Raw genomic sequence first — 25,394 nt, 5'->3', positions numbered from 1 at the left:
CAGTAATGGGGGCTTGGTGGAGAGGTGGATTTCCTTGTTAGGAGCTAAGCACGGGATTAGCCAAATTCTCCATGGAGAAAACTTGATTTGTTCAAGGTCTTTCATGTTTTCTACAGAGAAGGGATTATGTCTGCTTTAAGCAGGCCTTGCTTAAAAAGCTACAAAGTCTAAGAAAAAGGATTTAGGCTGGCTAGGCCTGTGCTTATTTGAGTAGCCAAAGAGTAGATGATTTCAGATCAGGGGATTATTTAAAGCTATAAACTTAAAAAATAATATATTTTGAGCCTCAGGGTCAACTGAGTTAAAATACAGTAGAAGTAGATCGATGAAAGAATACAGTATTTCTAGTGTATTTTATTTGAATGAATGCACACCGAGAATTATTTTGTTAAAAGCTAAGCTGTAACCTTCTTGTTGTAGAGAATGCATTGAAGATTAATAACTATAAAAGGTGACAGCAAATCCTGACTTTTCATTAAAGGCAGATGATGTCATTGGAAGGAAAACCTAGCTGCTGTTGTTTGCTGTGGGTTTTTTTCCCTTCTCTTTTCTGGAAAAATAGAATATTTTTTTCTTAACGTTAGTCTGCTCCAGGATACAAAACTGCACAGTGTAAGTTAAGCAATGCGAGGCGAGTCTAAATTGCTGGCACAGTCACTCTAAAATAATGATGTTTGGTTTATCAGTTTCCCAAATTGTAGGATTATGTTCTACAATAATTACTGTTGCATCAGGACTATTCTGCAGAGTGTTTTTTAAATTGTTTGGAAGGCAGGTTTGTGAAACTGGAGGATGCTTTAGATGTTCTTCAATATTAAAACCACTAGTGTTTTGCTTGTGTTATGTGAGCCAATATGGGACTGTATTTTGATTGGAATTCAAATATCAAACACAAAATCCTAAAAATGTTAAAAAATAGAAGTCTGATAATGTTGCCATATTATTTATGATGTACAGGTAATATGTTATGTATGATATATACATATTAAGTGATATTATCATTTTAATAACACGGTTTAAGCATATAGCCAAACTTTAGGATTTTTTGTGCCAATAAATAAAATCTAAATTTTGTAAAGAACACTGTAATGAGGAAACTCATCTCTTAAAGATTTTTATATCTACATTTTCTAGTTTTGTTTCTGTTGTTCAATTTTATCAAACATTTCTTACAATTATTAATTGCTTTTGTTAAAGCTAAAAAAACAAAGATAGATAAGACTACTCAAAGTTCATAGCCAAGATTTTGGGATCGGCATTAATATAACAGGTAGTCTTAGTGTGAAATTAGTGCTGCTAATTTTAGTGCTGAGGCCCTGCGTTCAATTCCTGGACTGCTATCTGATTATATGTTGTCCTTTTGTTTGTGTGGGTGTCTTCCAGGTGCTCCAGTTTCCTCCCTTAGTCCAAAGAGAAACTGGTAGATTAATTGGCTTCTGGGAAAACTGGCCCTGCTGTGAGTGTCCTATGATGCCCTGGTGTCCTGTCCAGGGTGTATCCTGCCTTGTGCCTGTTGCTTGCCAGCATATAGGCTCAGGTTCACCAGTGACCCTGTATAAAACAGGTAGAGAAGGGATGGCTGGCTACACAGAATGAAATGACAGACAAGTATTTAAAATCTCAGTTTATGTGATAGATTTTTAAGTGACTTGTTGCATTTGCCATACGTAAATATTCTGATAGCTCATGGAATGTTGTACAAATCAGTTTGGATAAATCAGCCCAGCGATGTTACTGTTTAATAAGGCAGTGGGAACAGTCATTAAAAAAGGCAAATATAATAGAATGCTAATATCCTTTCCATCACATTGTGTGCAGAAGATTCTTATCAGGATTGGAGTAAACAACAGAAAATGAAGAGTTATTTTGTTTACTGAGTCAAGACTACAACAGATAAAGTATGCCTCGCAAACTACATTCCCAGGAGGGAAATAAAGGTGTGGTGAAGAATAATAGGTTTAAGATATAAACTAAAAAAAAACTGCAACCCATCATTTTAAACTTTATGAGTTTGTTGGCTTGTTTTAAAAACAATATGTGAGGACAATCATATCTCCCCCCCCCAAACACATACACACTCTCCTATGCATTAATTTTCCAATGGAAACAGCTGATATTAACTGAAAGAATACATGGTAAAGGCACAACTTTAAGAAGGACAGTGTACTTAATTTGAATCAGTAACTGAAGCATCCCATGAGCCCTTGGACAACTAGTAGTTGGGCAACTACTACAACCAGGAAACTATATCTTCCTAAACAAGTCCAGTCCTGCTTCGGTGGGCTTGCTTTCTTATTGGGGTAATGTAGAAACAGCAGAACAACAAAGAACATCTCTCCAAGAGAAAAAAATGTTAGTGTCTGTGGACCTAACCATCTTTGAATACATACTGTAAGTCTTCATCTTGACACAAAAAATGGCAGAAAATTGTACTGTAAATGAAAAGCACAGTGTGTTTCACCTTAAAATGCTGGATAAAAAATTCATCAAGTAAAAAAGTGGAATTGATTTAATTTCTGTCCTTACCAATGAAGAAAAATAAAAACAATCTTTCTTTCTCAGGTGTCTGGCAATCTTAAGAGAACAGGTTAACATTGATTCTGCCATCAGACACTTGACTGGACGTGCGGCAGTATGAGTTAAATGTACTCATACGTGGTTGCAGGATATAATTGTCATTTTTTTCTCAAAGTCGGATGACATCAAAAACGTGAAAAAGAGGGCATTATAGCTTTCAATGCAATTGTTTTTTTAATTCATTGAAATTACAACAGAGAAGCTATTCTGTAAACAAATCCTGCTTTCAGATCTTAGAAAAATTAATTCGCCTCACCAAACAAAAAATGCTTGCATTATTAAGAATTTTATTACTATTTTATTAGTAACTATTAATCCTGTAACAAAATTACACTGTATCAATTGAGACACATACTATAGGCTTTTTACATTTTCTGTATTGATTAACTGCTCTAAGTGATAAGGGTATAAATTGCCAGTGTATTTTCTATTGAATGAGGTGAGCCTGTCTACATCAAACATACTGGCTGCAGGGATTGCATTGCATATAATGGGCTACATTATACAGGAGCATCATGAAGGTTATCATGTGGGATCTCGCTTACCAGCTACTGTGCTGTGAAGTAGTTCACCACACCTCCAGAACAAGTAAGACATGTTGGCACCCCTGTATCAACTGTCTTAATTCCTCACCCAGGCCTTGATAACTGTTCTACTCTTGCCATTCCTCCTCAGCCTGATCCATGATACTGTATATCTCTTCCTGGCATCTCTCTATTGTTTCAAAATTCTTTTAAGCTTTCCTGTTGTTCAGTCTCATGTCATGCTGAAAAGATCCCATGGACATTGTAATGAAATTGCTGCAATCTACTAACATTGGAGAAATTACTGCCTTCCATTTCTTCAACGGTTTTCTTTCATCCCTAACCACTATATGGAAGTGAATTTCATTTTTAGAACCACAAAACTATGTTTGACCATGGGGCCATTTCTGTGATGAAAGCAGGGAACTTGTAAATTCATGTCTAATACAATTCTGATTTCCCAGTCCTTTTCTACCCCTCAAATTCACTTCTTACACTTCTTCACACACTTCCTAACTTTATTATCTTCTTATCTCTTCCTTAATAAACTCTTAACAAACTTTCCAGACACTTTTTTGTCTTCAAGACTCCTTCTCTTTGATATTTTACTGAATTTGGCAGTATTCAGCGAAGACAATTTTAACCATTGCCACCCTTTCCCCTTCAAAATAATAGTAGAATAGTACAGCAGAATATCCTAATTTATGATTAATGTATGAGGCACATTTACATGATTTTTTCACACATATTGCCAGAAGACTTACTCATTTTCTGTTTTCCCAGTTCATCCATGTTTCCAGAGTTGTCTATCCTGCTGTATGGTTTCTGTATGGAGCTGGTGCTCCACAGTCTGGAAGTATAGGTATAATAAATGTCCTGCTGTACTTCTTCATCAGTTACTTCCAGGCTGATATCCAGTACTTTCTTCATACAGCTTTGACTTCTTAATGCTGAAGTTATCTTCCACTTTCACAGTGGTTTACCAAGCCCTTCCTTTTGATCTTAATATAGTATGTTATGGTACAGGTATTCTTATTGTCACGATTATGGTCCCTCCTCCTTAAGGGTGCTCCAGCCCTTTCACTTCAGACTTGATTATGTGCACCTGACCCCTGTTCCCAGCCCACCTTAAAAGCCAGGCGCTGACGTTCATCCGGGCTCTGCATCTGATTTCCGTATCGTGCGAGTCCAGGACCGCCCGGTTCCGAGCCGGTTTATGTTTTTAATTCCTTGTTGGATGGATCACCTGGCTATGGACTTATTATTGTGTTTTTGGATTCCCTCTCTGGATCATTTTTGGATTGTTTGCCCCGGCCACACCTCCCCCGTGCACCAGCGCACTTTGGACACGCCCCCCCCCTGTTTTCATCCCCGTATTCCTGCACGATCTTTTTCCTAGTGTTTCCTCTCGATTCTGGATTGTGTCGTCCGCATAGGGTCCGGAAAGAACTGTTCGTTACACTTATAGCCTTTTGAAAATAAATTGTATGTAAAACTTATTAGATCATTTGTTACAGTGTATCGCAGGGTATTTTCTGAGTACTGTTTTATTTCCATAGGACACTATTGTTCCTATACAAAAGAGCTCAATTAAATAAAGAAAATACAAATCCTACATCATGTTATACATTACATCTACACTGTGATGAAGACAATGTTCAATATAAGCTCTATCACTGTAAGTAAAGAAGTCCTTCTTTCAGATTTGGAATTACCAATTACTTCAAAAAAAATCCATCCTGGTATGACCCGCAGTACCAGTACAACAGGAAAATGCTATAAAGACATTTGCCTTTTTCACACATTTTTCATTTTTCATTTTCATTTCAGTAATTTGGTTAGAACAAATGTGATAGATGAAATCTGTAGAGAGTTTTTGGCATGAACTAGCATGACTTAGCAGAGGGACTGTCAGTCAAGCTATGAGGATGAGACTACCCGAACCCTCCCCTCACTATTGCAAGGAATGAGCCAGGGAGCTGCTGCAAAGCTGTAGATGGGGAGGCAGGAGGGGTGCAAGCTGTATATATATAATAGAGCAGACATGGGCAAGATGAGGGTCTACTGTAATCTTTCTCTCAAACATCTCCTTTAGTTATAATTGATTGGAGTTCTCCAACTGTGATAGATAATATTGCAAGATTACATATCTCCAATAAGAAAGCCACATAGGCTAATGCTGATATTCTGATTCTAGACAGCAGGGTTTATTCTTTATTGCACCCAAATGCCATTTCTGAACCACCCAAGAAGCTCCAGGTGAAGTCCTTTTCAACTGAACAAATAGAGGCTAGGATATCAGGTCATTGTTCATCAAGTCATGCACATCTCAAAATTCAGGTGCACTCTGAAAGGAACCTGCAGATTAATAATTTAGATTATTCAAGGCTTCATCCTGTGAAATTATTTTTCATCTGCAGTCTTTTTTATCATTCGTGGCAATTATTTCAACAGCTACAATAGTGTCCTTTCTAATTTCCCTTGTGCTTTAAGACAAAGAAATGAAATAGCTAGACCTTAAGAAAATATGTTTAATGGGTTTAATAATAGCAAGGCTGAAGGCAAGTTACAAACTAAGTAACCCTTTAAAAAATACCTCTAAAATGTGTTCTGTCTCCAACTCCTCTGATAATAAGTAAATTAAAAAATGTCCATAAAATACAGGATTAAAATAAAATACAAAAACAGACGTTAGTGGATGAAACTCATACTTGTCTATGACAGGTCAATAAGGAGACATTTAAATTAAGCAAATGGACACTGAGATTCACCATGTGACCACCAGAGGGGGTAAATTCAGTAACGATGCATGTTCAACACTGCAGTGTTGTCAGTAATTTTAGTATGGACATGGACTTCTATCCTGAGGCAATGTTGTAGCAGTAAATGTGTGACATCAAGGGCTTCAAAAAAAGTTCTGGCTTTAAAGTTTGTTTCTTTTGGTAGTTGTGGAGTGGGACACCTTTGTCCTTATCATTTATTCCTGTAATTCATTCTCCGATATTTGACAGAATAGCATGCATAAGTGCTAATGTGGAATTATCATTCCTCAGAGGTTGGCCACTATTGATTCTCCAAGATATGCAAATATGCTAAAACAGATTTTACCAGGACAGACATGTAGGATGTCTTAATAAACACTCTAAAATAAAAAATCCAGTATCAAAGGTATCTATTTGTGTCTGCTTCAATCACTGCTACGACCAACATATGTTCCTTTTTTTTTGTTACAGAGAAAAGTAGTAACCTGTAATTAAGAAAGTCTGTTTTTTATTATGTTACTTGTATTATATTTATATTATAGTTTAGGTACACTACTTCTGTACTGCTATCAGTGGGTATAATTGGTATGGATAAGAGTATAATGAAAAATCCACTGTATCGACAGCTAGTACCAGCACATAATATTATTTTTTTGTTGACCTCTTCAGCCTTTACAACTGATATTTCCTGATTTACAGCATTTGCTTCTGCAGCAGCTGTATGGCATGTCCACCACTTCTGCAATCTCCACAAAAACCTCTACACTAATGAAGTCAGCATTGATCTTAGAATTGTGCATCTGTCAGAGTGCTTGCTAGCAAAAGCTATACTGTAGGTGTTTAAGTAGGATCCTATCAATTTCCATCAGACAGCAAAGAAAAAATTGTTCTGTAAATGTACATTTCACTTGTGCTGTGACTCAAAAAAATGTGTAGAAATCCAACTTTTTTGGAACAGAATAAATTGTAAAACTATTGCTTTTTGCTGCATATCACTGTTGAAGTACTGTACCTTTCTGCTTCTGAAATGTACAGCAAAGCTGATAGGATGATACATCGAAGACATAGATATAGATGCAGTCATAGAGATATAGATATTATCCAGAAAGTCGATTGCATCATGTGAATCATACAATCATAGAAAGGGACCTATTAGCCCATTTATCGGTCCATATAAAGGAGACCTATTTCATCCACTGCTGATATGCAGCAACAACATGAGTGATGTACAGAAGCCATTTTTCACCAGCAGGCCCCCTACCAAATCATTTATATTTAGACAGAATCATTTAAAAGAAGCATATGATTTGGAAGCTCCTTGATTTAGCCCCTATACAGTATCAAAAGAAAGAAAAACAGTGGCGAGGAAGAGATACAGTAATGTGCCTGACCTTGATGCAGAAATAAAATTGTCCTCTGCAGAGCTTATTACCCCATGTAAAAAAATGCCTGCAGAGAGATGAGGTGGAGTACATAAATAATAGCCCAAGGGAAGCCATAAACTGGACACAGCCGTGTAAAAAATTCATATGAGAGTAGATATTAATTTAGTGTAGGTATTCCTGTTTTTGTGTTGATTTAGAGTATTTTTCTCTTAAAGCTTTTCCTGACTCTCCCCTAAGGCCCTTCAATCCTGCCCAGAGGTAATGAAAATATAGACTCCCTGTTACACATATACTGCTTTGTTATTTTGCCACTAACCTCCTGCTAGAATTACAGCGATAAGCAGAAATCATAACCGCCTTGCTGGATTGCTGTAGGACTGACCTCCCTTGACAGTTCTTGAATTATTCAGCTATCAAGGGCCTGCTAAACATTAAATTAAGCATCCTCTCTTCCCTGTCCTGAACCATTAAGTTATGCAAATGTGCAGATAATGGGACATATGACAGCTGGAGGCATTAATCAGACAGCTCGGGCTCAGAGCTGTTGTTATGTAGAAACCACATCTGCCAGCAGACAGAGCAGACACAATTAGATCTCACTTAATGCAATGATAAGAAACTACCTCACCTTCCTCAGCTGTGCGGGGCTATAAACCAGGTGATGAATGGCCCACTGGGGAACATCCAGCTATTGCCTTCTTATTCACTTAATTATTATTGTTTGTAAACAAGCCTGTTTTCATAAAGCCATCCTCTCCTCGTGACATCTGTTCTCCCAGATCTCACGGTTCATACAGTTTGTTCACTTGAATACACTGCACAGGAATTCACAAAGGTAACAGTTAGTAGAAAGTAATTTAGCTTGCCTTTGAGCAGATACTATACAAAGATAGTAAATTGAACACTGAAATTAAATTTGAAGGTTTTTATCTCTTACAACATTCTTAGTATACAGACGACAGGCACAGATAGGCGGACAGAGACGGATAATTACATTTTAATTATTTAAAAAGTCAATGTGAATTGCTATTTAATTACAGATTCAGATTGATATCACAGTTACCAAAGATTTGTAAAACCTGTTTCTGGAAAACCTGAATATGAGGAATGTTTCTCCTGAAAATCCGTTGTGGACCTTGCAAGGGCATTTTACATCTGGTCTTAATTGGCTATTAGAAGTGACTTGCATGCTTAGAAAATAAACTAATTACATTAAATATATATGAAGGAAGTGTCGTGCTGAAACAACGAAGAGAATCATTTCAGTTATTTTATCTTTATAGATGTTTTGAATAACTACACTACAACTAGACCAGATTCACTGTGAACTGATATAATAACCATATTGTACGGTCCAGTGTTGTTTTTTTCTCTTACAGTATTTAATAATTGATAGATTTCTTAACAGTTAGCAACATTGATTTTTTAACAAGTATTTTAACAAGTGTCAAAACACAATAAGTTATATTCTTAACATTATAAATTACATATTAATGTTACAGAACATGCAAATCATTGGTACAGTTACACTGTGTAATCTGACAGTAATTAATGAAAAAGAAAAATGCAGAATTTCCTGTCCCCTTCCTACTTCTCTTACAAAAATCCCAAATCTTCCCTTACTAAAATGAGTACAGCTAAAAGGGAAAAAGACAGAGGACACGAAAAAGAGGATACCAACATACTCATTCCACTAAGTCTCTAGGAAGGAAAACACTGGAAGGCAAGTCCTAACAGGTACTGTATCATCAGAATAGCCGATTAGTGACAGATGCAGATCTAGAGTGCAGAAGGGAGGCTCAAAGTCTCAGAATAGCTCAGAAATGGTTGCCAACTTAGGACAAGACCAAAACCAAAATGTCAAATATGGGGAATAAATTAGGAAAAAGTGTAGCAAGTTTAGATTTCGACGTGTATAATTTTAAACTGTATGGGGCCTAGCACAGATGGAAGAAGAGTGAACTGGATTAAATTGGACTCCCACTAGCCCTTTTGTATAACCTTGTCCAGGTTTTGTTCCCACAAAATTTTAACTATGGACAAAAATGGACAACATAGTGAAAGAAACAATGAAGAAATCTTAGACCTCAGATATTATATAGATATAACAGATATTAGACCTCCATCAAGTGTGAGTTTGAGAAGATAATCTATCTCAGTTTTTGTTGGGAGGTGAAGGCTGAACTGAGTATGTATAAAGTGCCTTACTTGTAGACATTGAAAAAAATAGATTGCGGTAGATTATATTTCATTCTTAATTGTTCAAATGACATAAAAATGTTATTTTCAAACAGATCTTAAACTGTCACAACCCCATTTACATGCCAGTTAAGGGAGATCTGGGCATTGAGAGAATGGGGAAGCAAATAATTAGTATTAAGAAGGAAATGGAGAGAGAAATAAAGATAAACTGTTTCCTGAACTGAATCCAAATACAAAGTGTATGTTACAATACGGGGAACAAAGAATCTTATATAATTTTATGATGCGTAGGAACTGAGATTTTATTTTTCTTAATTAGCCAAACTGAATATATATATAGTGAATCATATTTATAGTATAAAGATTCTGTAATAATACATACCTTTATAAATATGTTTATATAATGAATTTTTAGGATTTTGATATGCTTCGTTTTTGTGTTGGGGCTGAGGTGTCTTTTTTTTATTGGTTTTCCAAATCTATTCAAATAATTTTAAGTTTAGCTGGTTGTTAAGTCTTTTAGCACCACCTTGTGTTCAGAGACTGTAAAGACCAAAAATAATGGAAGCTTATCCCAGAACATCACTTCAATTCGCCAGAACTTGAAATACTATGGTACGATCTTCTTTAATTCTTTAATACAGAAAAAAAGGGAAACCTGCAGATTCATTATGTATTGGTAAATTATACTCTAACAGTTGGATATCATACACGTGTCACATTTTAAGTCTTAATGTAGTTTGCTTTTTCTAATTAATACCTGTAATGTCAGGATAACAATAATGAACAGATCTGTGAACTCAATATTCGGTGAAAGAGCCTTTTCCAACAACTACAGCTGCAAGCTTTCTGCACAAGTCACTCCTAACTTTGCACACCAGCTTGGTGCACTTCATGCACATTTGTCTTGGCAGATTTCATCAGGCTCTCTGAAATCGCTTGGGGGCTGTTTATGAACAGCAGTTCCAAGTTTTATTCAGGTTCCCAATAGGATTCAAGTCAGGATTTTGACTGGGCCACTTGAGGACATTCTCTTATTAGGTCACATCAGTGCCAGAGCTTTGGGTCACTCACTGGCCTGCTGGAAGGCACATTTGCAACCCAGTGTTAGATCCTCAGCACTCTCCATCAGAGTTGCCTCTAAGAGTTGCCTGTACTCTGCTCCACCTACTTTCCCCTGCATCTTGAGAAACCTGCCAGCCCCTGATGATGAGAAACAGCCCCATAACACAATGCTGCTTACACTGTGCTTAAAAGCATTTATGCTGCTAACTGCAATGTGTTGGGCTTTAATCAGATGTTTTGCAATTAGACCAAAACCTTTTGGTCTACGGTTGAGTGACTAAAAAACCTCCTGCCACATTTTCAGTATCTTATAGTGGCTACAGGATGTCTTCACCTTTCCTTGTCTTGAAGCTTTTCAGTTCTTCTTTGATATCTTTTTTTTTTGCTGAGGAGTAGGTTTCATATATCACAAATGTTACTTGAAAAGTGTCATAATTACAAACCAGCTTCTAGTTTGAAAGCTCTGCAAGGGTCTGAATAGTTGCAAGGCATGCCGTAAACAAGTAAACACATTAGAGAAATGTAAAGTATACTTAAGAGAAGAGATCAAACCATTTTACTTGTATTATGTTTAGTAGCTAAAAGCTCGGTTCACAACAAACAAAAAATGCATTCATGCAAAGAGAAGCTGGTTACCTGGTACAACAGAGTAGCAGAATTAGTTGAATTCATGCAATGTAGAAAGCAGATGTAAATGATGGGAATGACATTCCCACCATGATCAAAAGTCATGTGAATTTTGAATGATATCCTATTTAGAACCAACAAGCAGGACTCCGTATCTGCACTGTTAAGAATTTCTGGTTTCTTAATAATGCTGGTGAGGAGAACTTTGAACAGCCAATCTTTTGCAGTACCCACTGTTTTGGACCCTAGCCTAGAGAGAAATTATGTCACTGTTTTGTGCTATTTTCACAGTTGCCCCTCCCCCTTATGCAAGTTTCCAGCCAACCCAGCTGTACGAGTGCAGCTCTGTTTGGGATTAATCCATATGATGGATCAGTGTCCCATCCAGAGGCGGAATGAAATTTTCTCTAGTCCATATAAAGCTTCAGAAAGCAGGATGACTTTTGGTCCAATGAGCCACTGTGGTTCTTGTAGAGACTTTCCACTCTCTTTTCTGACACTCCTTTTGACAGTGAGAGAGGAAGACGGAGGCAGAGCACAGAAGACAGTAAAAACGAGAGTTAGTTCAATTCAACTAAATCCAACAATGTCATTGTAAAAGTCCTAACAACAAACAAGAGGAAAAATACCCTGCAAGGAACTGTGGCTGACAGAATGTGGAAAAATATAGAAAAGTAAAAACACATTAAGAACATCCAGAATAGCATATTAAAAGAATGGATGAAGGTGGAGGAATAAATAAATGGGTGCAATACATTACAAAATTGCATCTTTCAAGTAACACAGCGAATTATGAAATCATTTCCTAGGAGTGCAAAGACACCCCAACATATTGGAAACTGTAATACACCATGAGACTGTCCCACTCGCTGTCTGTTCTCAAGAGTTCACAGGGGTACAGTAGCTCCTAGATTAAGTGCTGTGCTACAAGGTGTGGTAAAGTACATGGATTCATGAAGTCAACAAAGGCTTCTGTGGCTGACCGAGCACCTGCCTGACTGTGATGTACAGCAGGAATGTCATGACTTCCCTCACGTTTGTCTTCACCCTCAGCATTTCAGTGCTTCTTTACTTACAGTATGAAAAGTGCTGTTTTCACATTAAGTCAAATTCTTCTGTGAAGTCCCAGGTCAGCATGGGAGCATGAGTAGTGTGGTAGGTTAGAAAACCAATAAGATGAAAAGCTCTTCAATTTAACTGGGAGGAAATATTTTTAAGCGAGGAACTCCATATCACAACAACATTGAAGTATCAAAGGGTGATTAGAATTGTATAACAGAGATAATTTACCTATTACTCAAAACAGTTACATGTAGATAATCAGAAACACAAAGAAAATGAATAAACTCAGAGCTATGTACTCACAAATATTTTTAATTGTAACAAGTTCTAAATTAAGAAAGATTTGTCAGTTGTTTCTTTATGTAAGGTCCACATTCAACAACTTAAAATCTTACTAACTTTTTAGTCTGATTGAAAGTGCTCTTTTTGCAATGAAAACATGTCTCAACAAGACTTAATATTTTAAGTATATTTTGTGATCAAAGTTTTGGTTAAATTAGTTTTTAACCTTATCTGAATCAATAACAAACACAAAAATGTCATTTGAAAAGTTAAAACAAACGTATTTCCAAGATTATAGTGTTTTTAAATATTAAAAACAGTAAAAACACTGATTTACATTTAACTATTTTTAGTCTCATGCACTGATGGTAAGACTGACCCTTTTGTCTGACAAAAAGTTTTTCTATTTACATTATACAGTATTTGTTTAAAGTACAGGAAAACTTTCATGTAACAATATAAGCACCATAGGGGTAGTAAGCCAAATGTCTGTTAACTCAGAACAACAACTATATTAGAAATTTCTGTAAACAAACTGGAATGTAAGTAACAACAGTTAGGTTACTAAGGTACTTTTAATGCAAAATTCTGCAGGGTTTATGTCAATACCTGCAATACAAGTATTAAGCATCAGTATTTGATGCCTGCTTTCTTTATGCTCCAAATCAATCTCAAATGGAAGTTAGATCTTCTCTATTAATATTAAACTATGTCTTAAATATGAAGGTCTGCACAGTACATAACTAACTAATCAACAAGTACTTTTGCATGAGCAGCTAATCACACCATCTTCTAATGGTGTGTTTTCATAAACTCTTTCATGAAGTTCGCCAGCATTTTTGTTTCATCTACTGTGATAGCATTATAGAGAGAGGCTCGGATTCCTCCAACAGACCTGGAACACAAAGAATACAATAATTATTTCCTTATTCATTTATAATTAAATTTGCAGACATGAGCTTGGCTCTCCACCTCAAATATAATCATTAATCAAAAATATGAAAAAGAAATGCAACATCAGTGCGTGCCGAGGTCTGTCTATGGGTTCAAGTAAAATCTGCAAGCAATGTTTTATAGGACCCCAGCTTTTAAAGTCATGAGCTTCTCCAATACTGCAAGAGACATCCTTAGGGTCATGTTAGTTACTTGTGTACCTAACTCAGAAATGTTTTGTTCAGAGTGATCAAAGAGAACAGTGATCCTTCAACAGTAGTTGACTGAAACTAATCCAAGAATGGCCTGATAAACAGCAAATGTCAGGAACTGAAGAAGCATTAATTTTAAATTCTCTCTCACAGGTTCCTTGTTTAAATTACTGTAAGTTGGGTCACTGGAGAATTTATTCCTTGTCATCTGTGTCAAGTCTAAATAAAGATCCGTAACTTCATATCATAACTTAAAAATCAAATATTTACCGACTACATATCAAATATTCCAGGACTAAAAAAAAGTCAGCTTTTTCAGCAAATTGCTTTCTATGACATACTGTAATACCATTTTATTTAAGTGAATGAAGTATGTTTCATGCTAGGCTACATAAAACATCAAGATGTGTAAGAGTGGAATACAGTCTCTTTAGAACAGTTTAATTACAAATACAAAGTGAATTCACAAGGTTTCTTAAATATTTAGTTCTCAAATTAAAATCATCTCAAGTATCTCACCAGATTTCCAAAATTTCACTGTGGTTATGATTTACAATTAAATAAGGGAAATAACTAACTCTTATTGGAAAGAATAAGAATATAATGGATTGCATTAAATGTAATTAATATTGTATTAACAATACGTACCTGTGACCTTTAAGTGAAATCATACCAAGCCTGGAAGCTTCATCCACAAACTTCTTTTCAAGAGCTTCATTTCCATCCTTTATCCCCACACGGAATGTGACATTCATTCGGCTTCTGCTTGCCACTTCAACAGGACAGCTTTACATTGGAAATAGAGAAACTGTTTTTTAGATTTAGACTCAGCTAGCAGAGGACATCAAAATAAGGTTTTCCAAGCACATAAACCGGGCAATGGCTGCAAACCCAATTTTAAAAATAAGGGTGTTGTGGTGCACATTGTTAAGGGCAGTGTGATTTATATTAGCACAGCTCATACAATTACTAAAATACTTACAAATAGAATCCATTGGATTGATCAATGATGTCATAGATCATTTCTGATTTTTCCTTGCTCAATTTCTCCATGGCTGTAGTACTTCCATTGTTCTTTATCCATTCTAGAACCAGTCCCATAATGTAGATACTACAGTAAACAAAAAAGAAGGCATTTCACCAGTGTTTTAACAGTGACATTATTCAACAGAAATGGCTACGAACACGAAGAGCTCAATCTAACAGCAATATAATGATTAGAGCACCAGAGTCTTACTTACAAATCATGAACTGATGAGACACCTCAGTAATTATTTTTTCATTGTACAACATTAACTCATCTATTAATTTGTAAAAAGGTTTTAGCTCTTAAATGTCCCCCCCCCCCCCATTAGCAATACTTAGTTTAATATATTCTTTTTCAAAGTTTCCCCAATCCAAATCCTGGAGTAACCCTACAGTATGTCTTCTGGTTTTCATTCTAGCTGAGTTGTTAGTTTGGTTCATCAGGCTCTTATACAGAACTGTATACTGGGGCTGGTAGCTTTTAATACTGTTTTAGTTTTTAAATAGTAGTGTGAGGTTACTGCAGTATTGCAGTTTGGGTCTGCAATAACGGATAAAAAATAAGGAGTTTTTAGAAAAGTATAGCCAAACAACAATTTTAAACCAAGCTAAAAGCATACTATTTGCCATATTTCTAAAAATATAACACTCAAAAAGTCTCATTAGTGATGAAAACCACAAGACATACTTCAAGACAGTAAATTACAGTTTCACACACAGGTACACAGTTCCAGTCCTTGAGGGCTAGAGTTCACCAGGTATTTTAGATCTCTTTAATTTGTCAACAGCTGCAGACCTTCGAAAAGTGTTTAATTGGTCCACTGAAGCAAATGATTAGCTGAATTAGGCTGCTGAAAGCAGATGTGGAATGAAAACCTGCAGCCCTGCAGGACTGAAGTCATGCACCACAGTTGTATTTAAAACGAACAAACATTTTTAGGGAAAAAAGCGACAGCAGTTTATAACACTAAAAAGCCCTACAAAGTGCCTTGACGTAACAGAAACGACATGGTAGAGTGGGACAGGTAATGGCAGTTGCTACTGGTGAAGTGGAAACACCAACACTGTTGTAAGGTGGAACAAAGATTGTTTTACTGTTATTACATCTCTTTGAAAGTCTAATGCTGAGGTACGATCAATTCTTATTACCTAAAGCACGGCGGAGTGTTGTACACGGAGTTATTCCCCGCCTGCACTTGGTAGTCAAGAATGACGGGACACTCTTTCAGCGCCTTTCCTAGAAGGTCATCCCGGACAATCACCACTGTAACCCCAGCACAGCCCACATTCTTCTGGGCACCAGCAAAGATCAGGCCAAACTGCAGGAGAACAAAAATAAATAAATAAAAATTAGTAACGGAGCCAAACCGGTATTATACGTGTATAGAACTGTTTAGTTCACAAAAAAAAGAGAAAATTGTCATGTTGTGGAAGTTTGTGCGTTTTCTTTTATTTGTATGAGAGAGAGGATAAAGAGAAAAAAAGTTTTGGTTTTCAGTGATCGGTGATCAGCGACATAGTTCTTTCAATTTAATGACTGCTTGCTAATAAATTCTTTTGGTGATTCTTAAGAATCAATGTCTGCAGGAGATGTGCAGATGTGCAATGGAAAGCTAAGCCTTAAGCTCCCGTCTCCCCTCCTGTCTTCTTGTTTCTGTTGTGTCCAGTAAGTTATTTTTTTTATTTATTTTGGGATGCTGCCTAAGTTGGCGGTGGCTCTGAAAAGTCTGGACCTCTCCCCAAATACGAATAAACTGGACTCTCATAAATCGGCAAACAGGCCTGTTCTGCTTCAGCAGCTTGAGGCTCAGCAAACACAAGCTTGTGAAAATGGCGATGGCAGTGCTGACGTCCCACACGGAGGCAATGGCAGCTCAGGTGCACAGGTGGCTACTCCATAGCTCAAACAGCCAGTCCATTCAGGGCAAGTTTAAGAGGTTTCTCCCATCTCTTTGGAACAGACAAAGAGAGTTTTCTACAGCAATGATCTCACTAGAAACGCTTTTGTCCTGCAGAGACAGCACTGCCACAGGCGATTACCGATGGAATAGGTCAAATGTTTAAACATTTAACCGATATGTGAAAATTGCACTTTTACTTAACAGTAATGGTTTAAACTTTAAAGACAAAGATAATGTTTGTACTACACAAGAGAGGTGGGCTCATGAGATTCAACATAATATAAAATATACAGTACTGTTTGGCCTTGCTGGGTCATCAAGCTCTGCAGTAAGGGCTAGGGCAGAGTTTCACTACACTTTTTTCTGGTGACATCGGAGGAAAGCACAAAGACTATACAGTGAATGAGGCAGGAAGATCAAAGTACAGGTTCTAAAAATTTTCAAAGACCACTTTAATGGAATACAATAATTTCTTTGAGAACACAAATTCCATTATCATTACTTGAAAAGATAATTTCAGAATATTTAAGAATATCACTTATGTTACAAACTTCTCTCAATGCCAAATGAAAAACATAAAAGCTTGAATGTTTGTCCTAATGTCCTAAAGACCGGATGTATAAAGGACAGCCATGCACTAATGTGGTCTCCAAAACAAGTTAAAATATTTTATGTCATCTTTCCAAGTGTCAATATTAATGCTACAATGTAGATTATAAGACAAGGGGGGGCTGATGTGCATCCAGTTGATATTGGTTGCAGTTCTTTATTTTCATAAAATAACTAAGGTACTGCATCATGTGTATCCATTTTACAGCTATGAGCTCACTAACATGCTCCTATATCAAGCGCAGGTAAATCATGATTTCAGGAACACATTGCTATTAGGATGAGGTTTTAATGATCTCTCCGAGTGCTTTGCTTTTCTGGAATGCAGCATCAGCATCTTAAGAGATTTACGTATAGTTGGAAATGGATTTATCATTATAGGCTATTTAGTGTCCCTCGTGTCTATATCCGTGTCTGAGCTGAATTAGTTGATGAGGCGGTTTTAAAACATGACAAAGGGTAAATCTCCTGGTATTGATGGCATCCCTCTTGAATCTTATCTGACATTTTGGCCCCAATAAGAAACCCCTTTCCTTGACATGATACATGTGGCCCTCGAAGGAGGTCCTTATTGTAGGGATGTTATCACCATAATAGTCTGCTGATTAATAAAGGATAAAGATCCCATACTTTCTGTGACTTATCAACCTGTCTTGGTGTCCTAGAAAATCAGCAAGATATATGCTAAGGTAGAACTATGAAAGCTGGAGGTCTCTGTAATATATTAATTCACCATGATGATACAGGCTTTATTAAAAAGTACCCAGCCCCTGATAACATTTCAACTGACTGCTCTTTCATTACAGGCAGGGAAAGGCATTTGATCAGCTCCAGTAGAAACACCTCTGGTCAGTTGTGGATTATATGGGCTTGGCCTCAGGTTTCATCGATATGGTAAAGCAATTATAGACCATCCCTTCAGCAAAGGAACTGTATTAACAGGAAACAAGTGATCTTCCCATTATGGTATATCAAGAATGACTTGTCAGGTATATGCACTTTAAACTTTGTTGTTCACTTTGTCTTTAGAAACTCTAGCTCAGGCTGCTTGTAATCTATTACATTTACCTCTACCTTTGTTAATAATATTCAACATTAAGAGGATGATACAGTACATTGTTATAGTGGCGAATACAGGCTGAACTCCAACAAACTACTGGTCAAACATATAAAAACAAAACCTGCCATGTTGAACCTTGACTGCTAATCACCGCGCTACCTTGCTGACCCCTAAAATAATATCAATGTGTGAAATATTAGATGTCCAGAAAGTTTCCACTATCTACATGAAGCAGCAGTAAAAAATGATACCGATTCAAGATGGGCAATGACAATACCTTTGATACGTCCACAGGCTTGGATAAGAAATTGGATGACATGTCACACACAAGGGGAACGCCCTTTGTCTCGGGGACAGATCGGAACTCCACACCATGGACGGTCTCGTTGCAGCAGTAGTACACATAAGAGGCAGAAGGGTTCAAGTTCCAGCTGCCAGGGTCTGGAACCTCTGTGGGGAAAAGTAATTTTTTTTTAATGCAATACTGTATATTGATAAAATGAACATATTAGATAATAGCATTGGGTCTTTTTTTAACCATCATCATGAAACACTCAGAATCAGTCCATACTTTTTAATTTGAAATGAAATACATGACACTTCCCCACAGTTTGTCAGGAAAGACCATTTCCAGATTATCAGCACCCTGTCAGCAGGAGGCCAGTACTGTACAGGTATATCACCAATCAGCTGTTTTCAGGAGTGTAAAAGTATGAAAAATCCTCATTTTTTGCATCAGAATCGGAGGATAACAACAAAAAACATTTTCCCAAATTTTCCCTGGTGCTCAAAAAAATCAGTTTAAAAAAAATGTCATGATTCAGATAGAGCGCAAAAGCAGAATATTTTGGCTGTAATAGATCTGAAGTATAAATTGATGAGAATGTTATAGATTTATATTTTTATTCATACCATCACTCCCCATAGAGGCTAATGTATGTGCAGAAGTGTCAGATTTTGGCACTGTGTCTGTTATCTCAATAAAATCAAACTTTCCGATAGAAACAGTAAGGAAACATTTTCTCTAATGCTGAATTTGATCATTTTCGCTTTATTTTTGATGTGTAAAATTTAAATGGAACTTGTCACCTTTTTCCACTGTATTAGTGAAAAGATATTTGCTGCAAGTATTTCATCTCATTTTAATCCTAATGCTACACATCTATCCTTCAACAGCGATGGACTGTGAAATGGGAACACTTTGGGGTTGCGTTTCTTAATTCCTGAGAGCATAAATAAATGAGGAATGTATTTTTAGGACATTTCTTCAAATGAACATACTTGTGTAGCTCTCCAGTTTGGGGTGGACAATGTTAACTTTTCCATATTTCTCCGCCTCCTTTGCTGCCTTAGCAGACCAGCTGCCTGTGACTATGTAGTCGGCACACCTGTCCTCCTTCAGCCCAATCAGATTCAGGGGCACAGCGCTGAACTGACCACAGCCCCCGCCCTGAAGGAAGATCACTTTGTAATTCTCAGGAACGTCACTGTGGGGGAAAAAAAATGACACAGAAAATTTAAAACTACTTGGGGAAAAATAGTAAACACCTCATAATTTAATGTTCAAACACTGCCATGTAAAATTGATTATTTCACCATTATTTGGATGAGGAATTAGGCCTTTGGCCAGCATCTTTGTAACCTTACAAAACAAGTTTGAGTACTCCCATTTACTTCTAATGAGCACTAATAAAAAGCTTCCCAAGGCTTGGACAACTATGGTCCTTTTCCAGAGAATTGTGTAACACTGACTCAAATCGTGTCCCGTTAACCCTTCATCTGCTCATATACTGCCAGCATGTTGCACTATTGTACTTTTTGGACACTGCATTAATATGCTGTTTATACTGTGGTACTTTCAATCTGTATATACCTATGCACATTTTGCATATATTTTATTGTTTTTCAAGTGACTATGACCATATTTTGCACACACCTATTTTATTTTATTTTAATTTTTAGTCTATACTCATGTCTATTTTTGCTTGTCTTGGGCTGGGCTGCTGTAACACCTCCATTTGGTAGAGATAAGACTTTATTGATCCCGATCTCTTCTGGTCCCGCCCTCAAGCTAAGCAGGCTACCACACTGTTAGAAAGTTTCTTGAAATTGACAATAAAAAGTTTATACGATAGCATGATCTTCCAATAGTAAGGAAATGTGTTTACAGAAAATTATAGAAATCATTAATTTCACTATTATATTAACATTTACAGACCACCATCATTTTCTTTAAAACCACACAGAGCTAAGAAAGCTAAAATCCCCTGCATTCTTTATTACGATTAAATCAACCTGAGATAAGTCCTACCCACATCCACTGAAAACAAACAGCTCTTGCACCCAGTATCAGTTTTACTGGGGGGGGGGGGGGGGACATCTGTGAAGTTTCCGTTACAACTTATAGAAACATATTGTTTTTAATCAGACATTCAAGGAACTGCTATGCTGAAAGAGCAGAATTCAAGACCACTGAAAGGTGAAGTAGCCAGGATCACACATGGAGCTAAACAATTAACCCCCCCCACCGCCACCTTCTAAACACTAGTTAGTGTAAAACTCTGCTGTGATAGAGGACCTTGTGACGGAGTGACGCTGTGTGTGCTCAGAGTGAGCAACTGGGATTGAATCCCGACACTGACAGCTGTATACACGATACCAGTTTGTTGCACTGTATCGCTCTCCAAACAACCCGGTCTAGTTTTCCCTACACTGTGCTCTCCGTTTCAGATAGGGGCTGCTTTTCTTGCGGAAGGCGTCCGCGAGGAAGAGTTCCTGTGTCTCAGGGAGTCCCATTTCCCCGGCATGAGAAGCTGGCGAATGGAAGAGCAAGCTGGAGACTCCCCAGTGGAACTGGGCTATAAGCTGCAGTAAGGAACACCACTGCGTACTTTCTGCTCCTGGACAAGTGATGTTCCTTGTTACTGTAAAAAGTTACAGTAAGAAAGCGCCGTTCCGAGTGAAACAAAACGGTGCAATTACACAACCCCACTATCTTTGACGCTACTCAACATTGTCTCCTAATGTTCTAACAAACTGAGACCTTCACCAAGACAAGAAAACTACACTTACAGTAAGTGTACATTCTGTATTTTACACACCATTTAATCATCAGGCATTTTTGTTTATTTAACAGGTGAACAGATATATGCCTCACACTTGGAAAAACTACCCTTTCTTAAGTTAAAATTAAGGAAACATAAAATTGAAAAACTAATTTTAATATTTTAAACTGTTTTAAGGGAGGTGTGTTTCACTTAATATTGTACTTGAAGGAACGTCTACTTACAGAATTTCACGCAACAGGTTTTCTGTTGTATTCAGGATTTTTGTGAAATCAGCGGATCTGTGGCTCATCTCTGTAAACCGAACAACAAGAAAATAAAGACATCACACAAAGAAGGGGTCAGGAGGTAAAGGAGGGTCCTGCAGCAAATTTAGACTCACCAAGAACACTGATACCAAGCCCCCCGTAATCTATCAGCTCCTTCTGTGCTTCCAACAGAACCTGTTGATCACAAGATAAAAATTCAGAGATTCCACCATGACTGCTCAGGTAGAAACATGAAATAAATCCCTAAAATGCATACAAAACTGGCATCTGTCTTCAGAACATACTGTAAACACAGAATGTACAGCTCTTTCGCTTGTTTAAATTCTTTCAAATTGTTTCTCTGGATATCAGGTAATTCCAGGCTAAATACAATTGTGAAACACTTGTAGATCTTACCCTTTTAAGTCAAAATCGATGAAGTTCACACAATACACGTAATTCCCAGCACAGTGCACAACTGTATTAATGTGCAGATCCCGGGTTTAAAATGAAAGGACACCTCTGTAAGTGGGTAAAGAGCCCTCTAGTGCTGACAAGAAACAATGCAACGAAGAACTAACGAGTTTATCAAATCTGACGCAATTATACTTGTTACCAATTTTAGGACACATTTTTAAGTAACTCACATGCATTATGTAAGGTTTAAATTTAGAAACATCAAACATAAATTTCGTCTTGCACACAAGCTGTAGTTACAAGTATATTACATTACCGACCAATGGACTAGCTATATTCTCTCCTTTTTTTTTTCACAAAGAAGAATGAGAAAAAGTTAATTTCCTTCAATCCTCAAATGTCGTCTGTTACACATGAGAGAAAGTAAAAGTACTACGTTGATAACGTGCCAAGCAGTCTGATGAAAATGTGAAATCCGCCTTCAATGGGCATTGCTTTCGATACGATAATCAAAGCTTTGACAACACACTTACAGAAGGTGGAATTTTGGCAGGTCCGGCACCAAAGTTTACAATTTGCTTCTTTTCCATGATGGTACAGCTTGGTTCTGTCGTGATTTAGAGATGTCGCCTATGCCCGTGCACACCTCACAGCTGCCCCCGAGTTCTGCAGGGCCGCTTTCTAACAGCGCACGATTAACAGATGCCCATTCCACAGTTTTCATTGGACGCTTTCACATGGTGACTCTGATTGTTATTAAGCTATTGGTTCCACGAGGTTCTGGTTAGATAAGATTGGCTGAGTGTTCACGGGACCGGCTCGTGATCACAGGCTCCCCTTGCAAGTCTGTTTCCAGATTGCACCATCCAGCAGCCACGCTTCTGAAAAAGCACTTGCAGGTGGGAATATTCTGTTACGACAGCTGTTTACGTCGGTCCTTTTCGTGCAGTTTAGTAACTCTTAAAACCGAAAAAAAGATTCGACGTTTGCTTCTATTGTAAAAATCTTCAGCTTTTACCGTGCCGTGCCAGCATCAACATCGATCATTCCTTTCTTTTCATTTCTGTTATAAATACATAAAACATGAAAAAGACCTCATCACTCCGCTGAATACGAATTGCGGGATGGTGGGGTAACACTGCGTCCAATGTATTCAGTGCGTGTTAATTTGGACTACTAATGAAAAGCTTTTATCGTACAGATTCAGTTTTCCCAGTGCATAATGGCATGTTTATAAATTACCTTTTGTTTGTCGCATCTAAAGGCTGCACTGCATACAAGGTAGGTATAGTATGAACCCACTTAATGAGCTCTGTTGGAAACTGCATTCATCATTTACCGAATGAAAATAGGAATACAGGCCCTGCCCAGGTCCCCATAAGTTGCCTCATTCTTAACATGGTTCTGTTCATAGCTGGAAATACTCTATTTTGTGATGTGAATTGTTTTTACAAATTACTTTATACATTGCTAACGCCAGCAGCCATATCACCCTGCAACTGACAACTAGCACCCCACTGGTGCTCAGCAGGTGTGAGCCTGTCAGGTACCTGGATGGGAGACCTCCTGGGGAAAAAACTAAGGTTGCTGCTGGAAGAGAAGCAGATAGGGGGTGCTAACCCTGTGGTCTGTGTGAGTCCTAATGCTCCAGTATAGTGACAGGGACACCATACTGTAAAAAGGTGCTGTCCTTTGGATGAGATGTAAAATGGAGCTCCGGACTGTGGTAATTAAAAATCCCAGGCTATTTCTTGAAAAGAATAGGGATGTTACCATGATGTCCTGCCCAACTTTCCTAATCATGGCCTCCTAATAATCCCCATCTAGAAACTGGCTTCCTAGATGGCTTGATAGCACTATGGTGCACTATGGCTGCTGTCACATCATCCAGGTGGGTGGTGAATATTGGTGGAGGGGAGTCCCCATTACCTGTAAAGCGCTTTGAGTGGAGTGTCCAGAATTTTCTTTTACTGTTATTGAAGATTGAAATGCACTCACCAATGCTGATTCTAACCCCAAAATATGAAAATAGCGTTGCAGTTCCTGTTTAAACAGTAGGACTGTCTGTGTAGCTGGTGACCAACTATGTTCTTTGTTTCTTGACACAACATTTTATTCTTTATATAACATAATGGGCTCGTTCCTGCAACATTTGATATATGAGGTACAGTAGGTTCAACCACGACATTCGCAATAAAATAAAAGATAGATCCACCGCGTTCAAATCGGGGGACAAAGAGCTGTACAAGAAATCACGGTATGCATTAGAAGAAGCCATAAAACGCGCCAAACGGAGCTACAGAGTGCGGCTTGAAACGCAGTGCGCTGACACCCGGAGGCTGTGGCAGGGATTACAGTCAATCACAGGCTACAAGGGCTGCAGCCAGGAGATTGACACGAACAACCCATCCCTGCCTGCCGAGCTGAACCACTTCTATGCCCGCTTTGATGCTCTGAACACGGGCAATGCTGAGAAGACCCCAAGTGTGCAGGGCGAGTTTGTTCTGAAACTCTCAGAGCAGGACGTGCAGAAGACTCTGAGCAGGGTGAAAATCCGTAAGGCTGCAGGGCCTGATGCGATACCACCTCGCGTCCTGAGGACATGTGCAGCCCAGCTGACCACAGTGTTTACAGACATCTTTAACTCCTCCCTGTCACAGTCCATGGTCCCCACCTGCTTTAAAAAAAACACTATTGTTCCAACCCCCAAAAAGACAAAAGTGACATGCCTGAATGATTACCGCCCAGTAGCATTAACATCTGTGGTGATGAAATGCCTGGAGAAGCTGGTGTTGTCACACATCAACTCCTCCATCACAGAGTCCCTGGACCCCTTGCAGTTCGCCTACCAGAACAACAGATCAGTGGATGATGCTGTCTCCCTGGCTCTGCATACAGCCTTGGAACACCTGGACACTAAGAACTCGTATGTGAGAATGCTGTTTGTGGACTACAGTTCAGCATTCAATTCCATCATACCCAGTCAACTGGTGACAAAGCTCAGGGGATTAGGTCTCTGCAACTCTGTCTGCAACTGGCTGCTGGACTTTCTTATCGAGAGACCACAGGTGGTGCGGATAGGCAATAGAACATCAACACCACTCCTGAGCACTGGAACCCCACAAGGCTGCTGTCTGAGTCCAAGGTTGTACTCCCTATTTACTCACGACTGCACAGCAAGACACAGCAACAACCGCATCATTAAGTTTGCCGATGACACCACTATAATAGGACTGATCAGTGATGATGACGAGTCCACTTACAGGGATGAAGTTGTACAGCTGCTTAGGTGGTGTCATGGCAATAACCTGGACTTGAACATAAAGAAAACGAAAGAGCTAATAGTGGACTTTCGGAGACACAGGCCATACACTCACAGCCCACTCAGTATTGATGGAACGGAAGTGGAAACAGTCACCAGCTTTACGTTTTTGGGA

General features: G+C 38.1%; 1 protein-coding gene across 1 annotated transcript; it reads right to left on the bottom strand.

The window, feature by feature from the left end:
- Positions 1 to 12,496: 12,496 nt before the first annotated feature.
- Positions 12,497 to 22,658, bottom strand: psat1 (phosphoserine aminotransferase 1). The gene is made up of 9 exons (XM_088630165.1): positions 22,491 to 22,658; positions 21,675 to 21,735; positions 21,517 to 21,586; positions 19,509 to 19,714; positions 18,505 to 18,677; positions 15,807 to 15,976; positions 14,614 to 14,742; positions 14,280 to 14,417; positions 12,497 to 13,381 (listed from the first exon to the last, which is right to left on the bottom strand). Exons 1-9 carry the CDS (start codon positions 22,545 to 22,547, stop codon positions 13,279 to 13,281), a joined length of 1,107 nt encoding a protein of 368 aa, XP_088486291.1. The 5' UTR covers positions 22,548 to 22,658; the 3' UTR covers positions 12,497 to 13,278.
- Positions 22,659 to 25,394: the final 2,736 nt, after the last annotated feature.

This window comes from Lepisosteus platostomus, chromosome 4 (assembly GCF_059453375.1).
Source record: "Lepisosteus platostomus isolate fLepPlt1 chromosome 4, fLepPlt1.hap1, whole genome shotgun sequence".
Classification (NCBI taxonomy): domain Eukaryota; kingdom Metazoa; phylum Chordata; class Actinopteri; order Semionotiformes; family Lepisosteidae; genus Lepisosteus; species Lepisosteus platostomus.
This window is presented reverse-complemented; position numbering and strand designations above follow the sequence as displayed.

Coding starts and splice junctions, on each gene's coding strand:
- psat1 (XM_088630165.1), bottom strand. CDS start 22,547: ATGGAAAAGAAGCAAATTGTAAACTTTGGTGCCGGACCTGCCAAAATT. Junction 15,977..18,504: donor AGCCTGTGGACGTATCAAAG/GTATTGTCATTG, acceptor GTTCTCCTGCAG/TTTGGCCTGATCTTTGCTGG. Junction 14,418..14,613: donor CAATCCAATGGATTCTATTT/GTAAGTATTTTA, acceptor TCCAATGTAAAG/CTGTCCTGTTGAAGTGGCAA.